Source organism: Chiloscyllium plagiosum, chromosome 13 (assembly GCF_004010195.1).
Source record: "Chiloscyllium plagiosum isolate BGI_BamShark_2017 chromosome 13, ASM401019v2, whole genome shotgun sequence".
NCBI classification, from domain to species: Eukaryota; Metazoa; Chordata; class Chondrichthyes; order Orectolobiformes; family Hemiscylliidae; genus Chiloscyllium; species Chiloscyllium plagiosum.
In genome coordinates, this window is record NC_057722.1 from 73,653,626 (window position 1) to 73,668,692 (window position 15,067).

Consider the following 15,067-nt stretch of genomic DNA (forward strand, 5'->3'; position numbering starts at 1 on the left):
CAATGCACACCAAATTCTGGATCATTAGTATATAGTGGGAAAAGCAATATCAACCCCCTGGGGAGCTCCACTACAAACCTTCCTCCAGCCCCAAAAATAAACTTTGATGTTTCCATTTCCTTACTCATTGCTACTTACACCTTTTGTTCCATGTCCTACAACTTTCCTTGCTAGTCTGTTGTGTGGCATTGTTTAAAAATGCCTTTTGAAAGTCCATGGGCACCAGATCAACAGCGTTACTCTCATCAACCTTTGCTACCATCTCTTCCAAAAAGAAACTCCAGTGAGTTAGTCAAGCACAATCTAGGCTGTTGGTGTTTAATGGATGTTCTAATGTTGCAGGTGGTACCTTTCAGATAAGATGCTAAACCAAGGTCCCCATTTGCTCTCCTAGCAGGAAGTAAAAATATTCCAAGAGGAGCACAAGAGTTCTCTCCAATGCTTTGGTCTATTTGCATCCAGCGATCAGCATTCCTAAAATGAATTATTTAAAGTTTTCTATCATTACTGAGCATAGGACTTTGTATGCAAATGGGCTGTCATTTGTCCTACACAAAGTGAGTGGCTACATTTCAGACGTTCTTAAAATGGTTGTTCAATGTGAAAGGTGATATACAAATTTCTACTGTGCTTTACAGGGTAGTTTCACAACTTACTTGCACTCCCTAAACACCATCCGCCCCCATGCATGTAAATGACTGCTCGTCTCAGTTTCGGGAGAAGATTGTTCGGATTGTAGACACGAACTGGGACCTGGTTGAAGGTGGTGTCCATCACGGTGACATTATCATCAGATGAAGGACCCACTAACTCCACTGTGGTGAGGACCATCATCATCTCCATGTAATGTTTGAATCCAATGAGTTCACTCAACTCAGCCTGGAATGTAGACACAGAAACAGACATGTAAGTTACCTTCATAATTTGTGTAGTTGCATTAGCTTCCTCTAGCCCTACAACCTGCCAAGGTCCCTATCCCCTCCAATTGCGATCTCTGGCACATCCCTGATTTCCTTTGCTCCGTTACGATCAATGATGCCTTCAGCTGTTTAGGTCCTAAAGTTTGGAACTACCTCTCCATCCCTTCCTCTCAGTTAACATTCTCACAGCTAACATGGAGTTTTACAGGACCTTGGATTCTGAAGAAAAGACAATGGATTTGAAATGTTAATGCTGATTCTCTCTCCACAGATACTGCCAGACCTGCTGAGTTTCTCCAACGGAGAGGACTGGAAGGGACCCTTGCCAAATAGGCTGAGCCCAGGCTAATGGCCCCTTCTCTGTTAGATGGTATCTTGATTCCTCAATGCAACTTATAAATGAAAAGTGGCAACACCTAGAGTAGGCGGAGTCTGTTAGTTTGTTTTTCTTTTCCAAAATATGGGGTCCATTACTGAGCAACACAGAGGCCCTTCAAGGGACAATTGCATTAATCATCCACTTACAGGGTACATGTTAAAGTCAATTCATGCAATATCATGGTGCAGGCACAATGTCCAATCATGCAGAGTTTAAATGTCAGTCACAAGCAATGCTGACCATGTCATTGCAGATTGAAGATAATCATCTCCATGAAGTAGGAATAATCGCAAGTGACATTCAAAGTGCCTCTTAAAAGTAGTACCTGTGGGACCTTGCAGGTTGCATTGCGGTGTGGAACAGATTTTCTTGCTGTAACTTGCGTGTAATGTGATGCACAAGTATCAAGTAAGATGCTCTTATATGCTTGATCCCTTTCGTCAGAGGTAGATTTGGAGGAAAAAAGTGCACTCCTCATGCAACGTTTGTAACATCCTGTCTCTGTGGCATTACTGGTGCTGCATGCGTCACAATAAAGCTCCAATGTCAAAGGACCACATCGATGCATTCCGCAGCTCCTCGTTTGGAGTGCTCCATTTCCCACTGTATGGAGGAGGATGGTAAATCGTTATTTGCAATTGATGCAAATGCTGACTGCTCACATTACTAAAAGGACCTCTTCTCTTTCTTCTGCTTCCTAAACAGACTGATTGCAAGTGTGACCAATAAATCCAGACACAGCAGGAGTTATTGTCACTGTTGCTACAGTGTAATGAAGGAAAGGAGGAACAGTTGGGTCAGCAATTCCTGGACCAGCAGCAACCTCCAATGGATGTTGAGTAGCCTCCACAACAACAAAGGCCAGAGCTACAGATGTGCAGGAGGACCAGAGTCCTTCCTTCTCAAATAGTATTTCCTCTGATGAAGGTGTATTGTCACCACAGACTGAGGATGACATGGAACACACGTGCTGCTGGATCAGGACCTGTGACCTGTCAGGATGGGTGGCCATTCTTTCCTGGTGAAAGGCAACAAAAAAAAAAAAATCTGCAGATGTTGGAATCCAAAGTAGATAGGAAGGAGGCTGGAAGAGCACAGCAGACCAGGCAGTATCAGGTGGTGGGGAAGTCAACGTTTCGGGTGTAACCCTCCTTAAAGAACCTATTGGCCAGCAAGCTAACAGATTCATTGATCTTTTATGCAATTGGATCCTTCCTGTGTGGGATCCCTTAGCTATCCGCTCACAAATACAAAGACAGTTACCGCTTCTGTTTGTGCCAGATCACACCACTTCATCGCACCTCCCTATGACAAGGTCAGTACTGCAGCCCAAGCAGTAGGATACAGTAAGTTAGGTGGCTTCCCCCAGATACCAGGTATAAACAGACTGTGCACGTTTTGCATTGAAAGCATCATATCATAATGCAGCTGAGTTCATCAACATAAAAGGGCTCTGTTCCATCAGCGTGCAAGTGAGTTGTGATCATTAGTATCACCTCTTAAGAAATGTGCACCAGGTATCCTGGGAGCTGCCATTATGCCTATACCTGCAGGAACGCTCATTCAGTGTTAAGGACCAAAGTCTTACAAGGATGGTTGCTTGGGGACAAGGTCTATCTTCTGTGACCATGGCAATCCCATGACAAGGCCAAATGTAGATACAATGCAGGCCATTCTTGCACCAGGGTCATGGGGGAGCAGACAACAGGTCTTCTGAAGAGGAAGTTCTGATGCTTGGAGTGGTCTGGCGAGAGAACTTAGAGTCCATCCCAGAAGGGGTGTGCCAGGTAATTCTACAACACACTGCACTACTGGAGAAGGCAAGGATGCAATGTAACTGAGGCTGATTAACAGAGAATGGGAATAGTCTGAGGAAGGAGGAGGAGAAGGAGGACGAGGACACTTGAGGAGGAGGTTCATCACCATGTGTGGAATAATAATGCCACATTAGAGGGCTCCAAGCCAGATAAGATTTAATTGACAACAAAAATAGAAATTGCTGGAAAAGCTCAGCAGGTCAGGCAGCTTTTCTTTTGGGTTTTAAGATTTAATTAACACCTGGTTCCAATGTTTGACTGTAAATTTGTTAATAAAAAAGGTAAGAATGTATTTCTGCTCCACGAGGCAAACGTGGCTTCTGTTTGACTTCTATTCGCTTTTGGCGTCATTGAATGATCTGCAGCGAATGAAGATATTCCCTTATAGGTGATGGTTCCACATTGTATCCACCGTAGTCCATGGAACAGAGTACAGAGCAGTAGTGACCTGGATATTGTAAGACGGGATTCTGCTCAGTACAGGTCGGCTGTGTGGCCATTACTTAAAACAGTGATAAATGTAGGTACATTTAAGAAATCAACTGTGCCACCTGAAAACCCTGGGAAGCAGTGGTTTGCGAATGACTTCCCACTATCTGCACAGTGAAGGCCAATACTTGACCGGATGAAGGTCCACAGAAGGTGTTGGGGCCATGGAACCCAACACATCCTGGAAGTGGCAAGGACTTCCACCTACAGTGAATGGGAGAATCAGGCTGGCATTGAAGGAGAGGAACTGAAAATGTGTTGCTGGAAAAGGGCTCATGCCCGAAACGTCAATTCTCCTGCTCCTTGGATGCTGCCTGACCTGCTGTGCTTTTCCAGCAACATATTTTCAGCTCTGATCTCCAGCATCTGCAGTCCTCACTTTCTCATTGAAGGAGAGGAGCATGGTACCATGTTAGGTGAGGCATGTTTGAGGTAAATCATACAAGAAAACTTACTTGACCTTGTGGAGAGAAACCCTCTGTAAAACTCACTGAAAATGACACTTAGCATTTCAGCCCTTTGTATCTGCTATCTCGGCCATTGGTGCCTTTTTAGTGGCCTGGATTTACTCTGATCTCTTAGGTGGTTGCACAACACTTCCTGCTCCCTTACTTTTAACTCCAGTTATCTGGAGGATTTATCCTGGGGTGACTTCCTAGTTCTCATCTATTTCCAGTCCCTTGGCAATATCATCTAAAAATGTCAGTTTTCACGTGTCCACTCAACAGTCACTCATGTTATAGAGTCCAAGTTATACTGCATGGAAACAGACCCTTCATAGAACAGAACAATTCAGCGCAGAACAGGCCCTTCAGCCCTCGATGTTGAGCCAACCTTGAACTATTCTCAGCTCGTCCCCCTACACTATCCCAAAGTCATCCATGTGCTTATCTAAGGATTGTTTAAACCTCCCTTGTGAATATTCAGTCCAACTCATCCATGTCGACTAAGTTTCCCAAACTAAACTAGTCCCACGTGCCTGCATTTGGCCCGTATCCTTCTAAACCTTTCCTGTTCATGTACAATATTGTAACTGAACCTGCATCTACCACTGCCTCTGGCAGTTCATTCTACATACGAACCAGCCTCTGAGAAAAGGTTGCCCGTCAGGTGCCTTTTAAAATCTCTTTCTCCTCTCACCCCCGCCCCTAAAAATATTTCCTCTAGTTTTGAAGTCCCCCATCCTAGGGAACAGACCTTTGCTATTCATCTCATCTATGCCCCTTATGATTTTATAAGCCTCTATATAAGACCTCAACCTCCAGGGAAACAGCCCCAGCCTATTCTTATAACTCAAGCCCTCCAATCCCAGCAATATCCTGGTAATCTTTTTCTGATCCCTCTCCAATTTAAATAATAGCTTTCCTATAGCAGGTTGCCAAAAAAGCTACAAAGCAATAAAACTCAAAATGTGAATCAAACAAAACTATTAATATGTCTAACAAATATCACATCACAAAGGGGAGATGGAAGATATATTTATATTTATAAAAAGTTGAACTATTTGTCAACTTCATTACGTGGATTGTATTTCAATGCTTTTAATGATCTGAAAATCTAAAGGGAAGAATTATGTTGTAGGTTCACAAGCTAACACAAAACACATGTATAACTTGTAGGTTTAGCTTGAAGCATTGCAACTTCGAAGAGAAAATTTCAAAAATGCATCTCATCATAATATTAGTCTCAAATCTAGTGCTGCTGGCAACCCTCCAACTTCAATTCTGATGACAACTGTATCAGAATTCCAAAGGGTTGTTTAACTTTTCTGCCATAACACATCCCATGTCTGCTACTCGAAGTGTCAGACAAAAACGGTGTATAAATGTCAATATTTTGCCAAGTTAGAGTGTGCAGTTACTTACTTTGCAACACATCTCCCACAGCAGATACAAGACAAAACTGGAAACTATCCCTGTTTGAATCACCACTGCAGTCAATGACCAATGAGAAGCCTCTGCTATTGCCTGGAGAGGTTGGCTACTAAAACATAGAACATAACAGCGCAGTACAGGCCCTTCGGCCCTTGATGTTGCGCCGCCCTGTCGTACTAATCTGAAGCCCATCCCATCTACACTATTCTATGTACGTCCATATACCTGTCCAATGAGGACTTAAATGTACTTAAACTTGGCAAATCTACTACCGTTGCAGGCAAAGCATTCCATATCCTTACTACTCTGAGTAAAATGCAAGGTAGTTGCCTCCTTCAATCAAGCAATCAACTGACAGGCCAGCAAGCATCAAAGAGGAAGTAGCACACACAATGAGCATCACTGCTGCTTTGCAGTGCCAGGGACCCGGGTTTGATTCCAGCCTTGGGCGACTGTCTGCATGAAGTTTGCACATTCTCCCGGTGTCTGAGAGTTTCCTCCGGTTTCCTTTCACAGATGTGCAGGTCAGGTGAACTGGCCATGTTAAATTGCCCATAACGATAAGTGCATTAGTAGGCAATAGGTGAATGGGTCTGGGTGGGTTGCATTAGTAGGCAATAGGTGAATGGGTCTGGGTGGGTTGCTCTTTGAAGGTTCGGTGTGGACTTGCTGGGCCGAACGGCCGGTTTCCGCACTGTACAGAATCTAATCTGATCTAATCAATCAATCATTCTTCATATATAAATATATGATTATACATATTGCAAATCGCATCAAATGGCTTACAGCTCAAATTTCAAAGACAGCAAATGTCCATCAAAATAGCAGAAAAAGAGATTTCCTTTGTTTCCTGCCTTGTTTTCTTCCCGAAATGGTTTGCCACTTAATATTCTTGAAATTACAATTTTTAAGGGTGGATATTACAACCACCCAACTTTTAATGCAGCATATTCTATGCGAAAAGTGAACTGGGAGGATCAAACATTTGCAGCATTATCAGGAAGTCATCAATCTAATATGCGTACAGACAAAACTATTAATTCAGCCTAATCTGTTTCAAGCTTCAAGTTATCAAGAAAATTCATAGTCAAAGGAAAAGGGCAAAGAAATTAAATTGAAAAGGTGTCTTCTAAAGTGAAGCCCATTCTGGCACAGAAACAAGAGGTCAATGGCCCCTCATGCTGAAATTTGATGGTGGTGACCAGCCAAGCAGATATTCACAGCATTGATAGCCAGCTACCATAAACATTTGTCAATCTTGTACCTCAAAAATCAATTTATGCAGGCAAATCTTCTCCATTTCCCCACTAATTTTTAAACTTTGACCTCCCCTCCCATGAGTAGCAACTCAGTGGATTACAACAATCACACCCCACCACAAACACTTGACTGAATGACGTTTAGGGAAAAAAAAAATGTCATTAGCCTTAACTGTGAAAATTATCTTAATTAGTCTTATTCTTGTGTGCACTTACACAGTCGAAACCATAATACCCCTCTTGAGCGTCTGAGATCACTATCGCACTGGCTAACCCAGCACAGTTTCAGCACTTAAAACTGCATCACATCTTTCAGTGAAATGCACAGTTGTAGAGTTGTACAGCACAGAATCAGACCTTTTGGTCCAACTCGTCCATGCCGATCAGATATCCTAAATTAATCCAGTCCCATTTGCCAGCATTTGGCCCACATCCCTCTGAACCCTTCTTATTCATGTACCCATCCAGATGCCTTTGCGATGTTTTGTGTACCTTTCAAACACATTAGTCACACAAAGGGCAAAGTGACTTGATGACTGCAGGTAAACAACATTACTGGATTAAACAGTGCGATGTGTTGCCAAGAACCAGGTCTGGAGTAATGACGTTTGTCAGCATAGTAGGTTCAATGTTTTTATACTTTAAGAGCTACAATTATCATAAATTGAACAGCAGCTAAAATTACTTTGCCTCTGAAATGGAGCCAAATGAGTTTAAAATGTACTCCTGTCAGATTTCTGTCAATTCAATTAGTTGAATCTGCTGCCAAATGAATTGCAAGATGGAGTGAATAGAGGAGGTTGAATTGGCCATGCAAGTTCCAAACACATGTTAACATTTTTCTTTGCTCTTTCAAGATTTAAATGTTCAATAAAATTTTATAGCTCATTTGACTGGTAAATGAGAAAAATAACCGATATTTTGTAAAAGTTAAAAAAAAAAGCTTACCAACCTCACCAAACAACAGATTTTCCAATGTTACAAAGCCAACTGTTCAAATGGACAATTGGCTTGTTCACCATTTTTCTCAACATTGCGACTGGCACTAAAATGCCAGATTGCTATTCCAATACTGGATGCCAGATGAGCTACAATTCCAAATATAGGAAGGTTAAAGTAGTGAGGTTTAGTTGCTGCTGTAATCTCCATTCTTTATATCCCAACTTCATTTCTATGCTTGGCAACAGAGACAGAATCAGACTGTTCATACAATCTTGTTATTATACCTGACCAAGGATCAACTCTGGGCCACATATCCATGCCACCAAAACTGTCGATTTCCACCTCAGCCTCATGCAACCGTGTCTCAATTTATTGGACCTGAAACTCCCATTCATGCCTCTGTCACCCCTTTTCTTCAACTATTCTAGCAAACTATTGTTGGGGTTGCTTTGTTCATATGCATGACATGGGCATCACACCATTTAATGCCCATCTCTCATTGCCCTTGATGAGCTGACTTCTCAAACTGCTGCAGTCCATTTGTGCAGCTAGACCCACAATGTGTTTGGAAGGACGTTCAAGGATTTTTACCCGGTGACACTGGAGAAGTACTGATATATTTCCAAGTCAAGATGATAAGTGGCTTGGAGAAGAACCTGCAAGTTGTGGTGTTCCCTTGCATTTCCTACCCTTGTTCTTTTACATGGTAGGGATAATGGGTTTGAAATGCCTGTCTAAGGAACCCTGTTGAATTTCCTTGCTACATACTATTTGGTGTAAACTTTATCTGCAATTCTGCTAGGTGCATTTACTCACCCATCAATCCTGTGCTGGCTGACATCGCCTCAAATTTTTAAATTGTTTACTTTAAATTACTACATTATCTAGACACTAATTAGTTCTAAGGTCCTATAGCTCTAAAATCCTTCAAATCCCTTCCCTTCTCCAGTTCTGCACTCCTGAGCTTCCTGGATCAGAATTATACCACCATTGGTGATTGTGCCTTCAGTGTTGTCCCTAAGCTTTGTTATTCTCTCCCAAAAATCTTTGTTCAGGGGTAGGGAGGTTCACCATAATTTCCCTGGAGAAAGTGATAGTGAGATGTCCTCTTAAACCATTGCAGTCATGCGATGCAGGTGGACCCACAATGCTGTTAGGAAGGAATTTGACCCACTGACAGTGAGGGAGTGACGATACAGTTCAAAGTCAGGATGGCACGTAGCTTGGAGGAGAACTTGCAACTTATAGTGTTGCCATGTACTTGCAGATATTGCCCTTCTTGGTGGTACAGCTCAAGTTTAGAGGTGCTGTCGATTAAGGTTTAATGAGTTACTGTAGTGCAACATTTAAATGGTACACATTACTGACACTATCTCTATTCCTTTAACATTCCACTTTTTAAAAGTTGATTTCCAAAGCTTTTGATAATTCAATCTAATATTTCCTTATGCTTCGACATTCAACATATTTTGGAAACCTGAGAAACAATTTAGTATTTATTACCTTTAACAGGTGCTACAGAAATGCACAAACGTAGTTACATTTTGTTCATTCATTTCTTGATGGCTGGAAAGGTCTGACTTCTCTTATCTGCAGATTAGCCATGAGTGGCTGCTCTCATTGACTGACAGATTAATAGGTGATCCCTCATTAAAGACAATCACCTGATGAAGGAGCGATGCTCCAAAAGCTAGTGTGCTTCCAATTAAACCTGTTGGACTATAACCTGGTGTTGTGTGATTTTTAACTCATTAAAGGAGTTAGCCAATTATTCTCACCCTGTTTTAGCCCACAGCCCTACATTTCTCTTTTCATGTGTCCACCCAAGGGAAAGTTACAATTTCATTTTCAAGTAGCACATTCCAGATCATGACAGATTTAAAAGAATCAGAAGAGAGAAAATATTTATGTCCTCTGGTTACTGACCCAATTCAACAGTGAACGGAGTTGTATCTATTCAATCCAAACCCCTTGGATGATGATAAGGCATTAACTACAGGGGAGCTCAATACTGTCGGCTTTATGTAATGGATAGCTACAAGGGCCCTCTTATGGAGCAGTGGTAGTGTCCCTGCACCTGGACCAGAATGATCTGAGTTTAAGTCCCACCTGCCCCAGAGATGGGCAATAAAGTTTCGGAAACAGTTAATTAGATAAATAGGTTAATGGGAAGCTGGAAACAAACAAGGAGACAAATAAAGGGATATATTTAGCAATGAAATGATGTGAGGTGGGTTGAGGCTTATGTGAAGCTGAAACACTGGCAGAAGGCTTTTTGTTCTACATGGTAACCTTCAATACACAAATGTTGTTTTTTCTTTCTGTTTCAGTGTTAAATATTATTGTAATAAAAATGTCATTTAAAAGTGAGACTATGAGTGGATTTCAGATCTAGGCAGCAAATTCTCAAAACATACAATTTTCTTGTTATTATTCCTGGCCCATTAGTTGGCACTTCAATGCTAACCTGCAGATGATCAATTCAGAGAGAACACATTTTACAATTGAAAATAATGCAATGCCCCATGGTACACCCTCCTCCAGTAGGCATTAAACACAGCAGGAAAGACATCTACATTACCCAACCATTTAACTCCTTAGAAACAGTCTGAGCCCACTCACACAATAATGCTCACTTTTGTAATTGTAATTGCTGCCAGTGTACAGTATATGGTGATAAGTGATAGGTATAGATTATATCATTTTTAAAGTTTGGATTTCAAACTAGTAGTTTGGGTATCCGTTACAATTGTGAAGGCATGGAGAGAAGACGTGCTTAGAGAATCCTTCTAGAATCAAGATCTACTCCAACTTATGTCAAAGAGCAAATAAACACAATGTTGGAGAAACTGAGCAGTTCTGGCAGTTTCTGTGGAGAGAGAAATTGAGTCAATGTTGAGTACAGAATGACTATTCAAAGTCCTACAGATGCGACCAGATCTGCTGAGGTTCCCTCTGTGCGTGTCAAATTTCCATTATCCGCAGGTTTTTTTTTACATGTTAAAGACCTCTGGAGTGTGAATAGAAGATTTTATTTGATACTGTGGGGTTTACAACCATGTAAAAAAAAAAGTGTAATTTTTTTCTGGTTTAGAATAATTAAGGATCAATTTCTAGTTTAGAAAAGTCAAGTGACTGAAACCTTTTAGAGCAGTTTTCGGGGTGGGGGCGAGGGAGGTTGGTCCTGATTGGGATCAGAAGCAAATACTTTGTCTCCTACAAAAAAGCAAAAGACAATGCAGGAAAACTCAGTCACCTTGGTGGTAAAAGGTTAGCTTGTAAACCTCTAGACAAGAAATATTTAATTCAAAATCAGCAATTAAAAAGCAAGTAAGTCTAAGCTTTCAGGTTTGCGGATTCAAGTAAGAAAATTTCACGATTTACACAACAGAATTGATGAGTCAGTTGAATCAAATCTCAAGATTATAGACAGAAGGGTAATTTGAATTGTGTTGTCGAGTAAATGTGATTACATTTGCTATGAGCTTTAAGATTTTCCAAATCAAATCCTTTATGTACAAATTTTGGCTTGCTTGATTTTGTTTTCCTATAATGCAATAAACTCATGTTTTATTGGTGAAGAAAATTTGCTGCTTTATATGCTTATTCCAATGAATGCCAACACCATTTTTTAAAAATCTATCAGAAGGATGTTGTGAAACTTGAAAGGGTTCAGAAGAGATTTACAAGGATGTTGCCAAGGTCAGAGGATTTGAGCTATAAGGAGAGGCTGAACAGGCTGGGGCTGTTTTCCCTGGAGCGTCAGATACTGAGGAGCGACCTTATAGAGGTTTACAAAATCATGATAGGAATGGATAGGATAAATAGTCTATGTCTTTTCCTTGGGGTGGGGAGTCAGAACTAGAGGGCATCGGTTTAGGGTGAGAGGGGAAAAATTTAAAAGGGATCTAAGGGGCAACTTTTTCATGCAGAGGGTAGTGCGTGTTTGGAATGAGCTGCCAGAGGAGGCTGGTACAATTATAACATTTAAAAGGCATCTGGGTTGGTACATGAATAGGAAGGGTTTAGAGGGTTATGGACCAAGTGCTGGCAGATGGGACTAGATTAGGTTAGGATATCTGGTTGGTAAGGACGAGTTGGGCTAAAGAGTCTGTTTCTGTACCACACATCTCTAGGACTATGAATCTAAATCAGATTTCATTCTGGGACTTTATTTTTACAGCAGCAACACCTATTGTAAAACCTTAACAACATGCAATGTTGTGCATTCTTTTTGGTGTGAGCACAAAAACAATCTTTTGGAGAAAAGGAACTTCACTTATTCCAAGCCAGTTTTAGAATAAAACATTTCTTGATGACCATAGGATGCAGCATTGCACGGCTCTCTCCTACAAATAGTATCCCAGTAGCCTCTCTTTTTAAGTTCTAAGTATTAAATACCCAGTGCCCTTTACTTCTGCTTCCTGAGCAATTTAATTAGCATTCATTGCACAGGTTCTAATCTGATAAAGTGTATCACTCATTCAAATAGAAATTGCTGGAATTTCATTTTGTGAAGTTTAATTTTAATCCCATTTAATTTGCACCATTTAATCACTGCATAGTTCTCTAGGAGACATTCAAATGGAAATCAAAATAGTTTGTGCTTGGCTTTCTATTATATTTTCTTGGAAGAGTTTTTTCAAAAAAGAGGTAGTCTTCCCCCATCTAATATATTTAATGTGTATATAGCTAAAATGTATATTATTTAAAAAATATTATAGTGTGTGTGTACATTTACGCACAGTCTGGTAGCTCAACATTCCCAGTTTCAGATGCTATTGGAATGACAGAAAAAGATAAAAAATATTGGGAGTGGCATTTTTGATTAAGGAAACCATTACTGCTGTAACTAGATGATATTTCTGAAAAATTACTCAATGTAAATATATGGATTGAAATTAGAAATAAAAAGGGAATGAATTATAGACCTTCCCATAGTCAGGAGGAGATTGAAAAACAAATATACAGAGAGATCTTAGATGGATGCAAGAATAATAAGGTTGTAATAGGTGATTTTAATTTTCCAAACATTAACACAATGATAGTTCCAGTCAAAGGTTGGATGGTGAAGAATTTGTCACATGTTCAAAAAAATTCTCTTTATCAATATATAAAAGTGTTCTCTTTAGAGGAAAAGCAAAAGTTGACCTTCTCTTGGGTACTAAGACAGGACAAGTGATTGAAGTGATCGTGAGGGAAGACTTTGGGATCTAATGATCATAATTCTACTTGGTTTAAAGTAGTTATGGAAAAGGATATGCCTTCCATAAAAAAAAGGTTTTTCATTGGAGTAAGGTAGATTTTAATGGTATGAGTCAAGAACTTTCAAAAATTAGGTTCAAAAGAACTGAGGATGCTGTAAATAGAAATTGCTGGAAAAGCTCAGCAGGTCTAGCAGCATCCGTGGAGAGCTATCAGAGTTAACATTTCAGGTCTAGTGACCCTGCCTCAGAACTGATCTTTTCCAGCAATTTCTATTTTTGTCTCAAACTTTCAAAACTTGATTGGATTAGCTTGCTCGCAGATAAAGGGACATCTGATAAGTGAGAGCCTTTCAAAAAAGTGTGAAAACAAGAGTTGAGAGTCATTATGTTCCTGATGAAGTGAAAGAGAAGACTGGTAGGATTAGAGAACACTGGATGAATAAAGATACTGAGGTTCTAGTCAAGAACAGATTTTTTAAAAATCATATTAGATATAATCAAAGGGTTCAAATGAATCGCGAACAGTATATAAAGAATATAGAGACATAGGGTGTGGGTTTCCTCGCTGAGCTGTAGGTTTGATATCCAGATGTTTCATTACCTGTATGGAATACAGTCCGCAGATTCCTCAAGGACAAGCCACGACAAGCAGACCAAACAGCCAGAAACCCTAACCACCTTACCATACATCAAAGAAGTTTCAGAAATGACAGCCAGACTACTAAGACCCCTCGGAATCCTAGTAGCACACAAACCCACCAATACTCTCAATTAAAAACTAACAAACTTAAAAGACCCAGTACAACCCATGGACAAAACGAACGTCGTCTACAAAATTCCATGCAAGGACTGCCACAAACACTATGTAGGACAAACAGGAAGAAAGTTAGCCACCAGGATACACGAACACCAGCTAGCCACAAAAAGACATGACTCTCTCTCCCTCATAGCCCTACACACAGAGAAAAAAAAACACCATTTCGACTGGGACAATACATCTATCCTGGGACAGGCTAAGCAAAGACATGCCAGAGAATTCCTAGAGGCCTGGCACTCCAAACACAATGTCATAAACAAACACAGATCTAGATACCATCTATCAACCCCTCAGAAAACAAACAGGAAATGACATCACCACAAACCCCAGGAACCCCATCCAGGACAAACATATAAATAGAAAGCAGAAGACAACAGCTTCGCTTCACTTGGAGGTCGCCACTGATGATGTTACCTAGCCAGGTAATGAAACGTCTGGATATCAAACCTACAGCTTAGCGAGCAAACCTACACCCTAAACCTCAACCTGAGCTACAAACATTCACAATCCTTGCAATATAGAGACATCCTCAGGAGGGAGATCAGGAAGGCAAAGAGAGGATAGGAGGTAACCTTGGCAAATAAGGTTAAAGATAATCTAAAGAGATTCTACAAATACATTAAGATCAAGAGAGCAACTAGAGGAAGAGTAGGGCCCTTTAAAGATCAGAGGTCATCTTTTGTGTTGAACCTTAGGAGATGGGAGATAAATTAAATTAATATTTTGCATCAACTTTTACGATGGAGTAAGAATTGGAGACTAGTAACTATAGGCCGGTGAGTCTCACTTCTGTTGTGGGCAAAGTCTTAGAGAGAATTGTAAGGGATAGGATTTATGCACATCTGGATAGGAATAATGTGATCAAGGATAGTCAGCATGGTTTTGTGAAGGGCAGGTCGTGCCTCACAAACCTTATTGAATTCTTTGAAAAGGTGACGAAGGAGGTTGATGAGGGGAAAGCGGTAGATGTGGTATTTATGGATTTTAGTAAGGCGTTTGATAAGGTTCCCCATGGTAGGCTACTGCACAAAATACGGAGATATGGCATTGAGGGTGAGTTGGAGGTTTGGATTAGGAATTGGCTGGATGGAAGAAGACAGAGGGTAGTAGTTGATGGCAAAGTTTCTTCATGGAGTGCCGTCACTAGCGGTGTTCCGCAAGGATCTGTTTTGGGACCATTGCTGTTTGTCATTTTTATAAATGACCTGGAAGAGGGGTTAGAAGGTTGGGTAAGCAAGTTTGCGGATGATACGAAAGTCGGAGGAGTTGGTGACAGTGAGGAAGGATGTGGCAGGTTACAGCAGAATATAGAGAAGCTGCAGAGCTGGGCAGAAAGGTGGCAAATGGAATACAATGTAGCTAA

The 15,067-nt window shown here is 40.7% G+C and overlaps 1 protein-coding gene across 2 annotated transcripts in view; it reads right to left on the reverse strand.

Moving 5' to 3' along the window:
* aadac (arylacetamide deacetylase) overlaps positions 1-15,067 on the reverse strand; it is a 65,537-nt gene that overhangs the window by 28,626 nt on the left and 21,844 nt on the right. Inside the window, exons 1-2 of one of the 2 annotated variants that reach the window (XM_043702722.1) lie at positions 9,184-9,205; positions 657-879 (exon numbers count right to left, since the gene is read on the reverse strand). In XM_043702722.1, the coding sequence (XP_043558657.1) occupies positions 657-843 (187 nt within the window). In that variant the 5' untranslated portion in view covers positions 844-879; positions 9,184-9,205. Of the gene's footprint in view, positions 1-656; positions 880-9,183; positions 9,206-15,067 lie in introns of those variants that run through there. The other variant, XM_043702721.1, reaches the window with a different exon arrangement.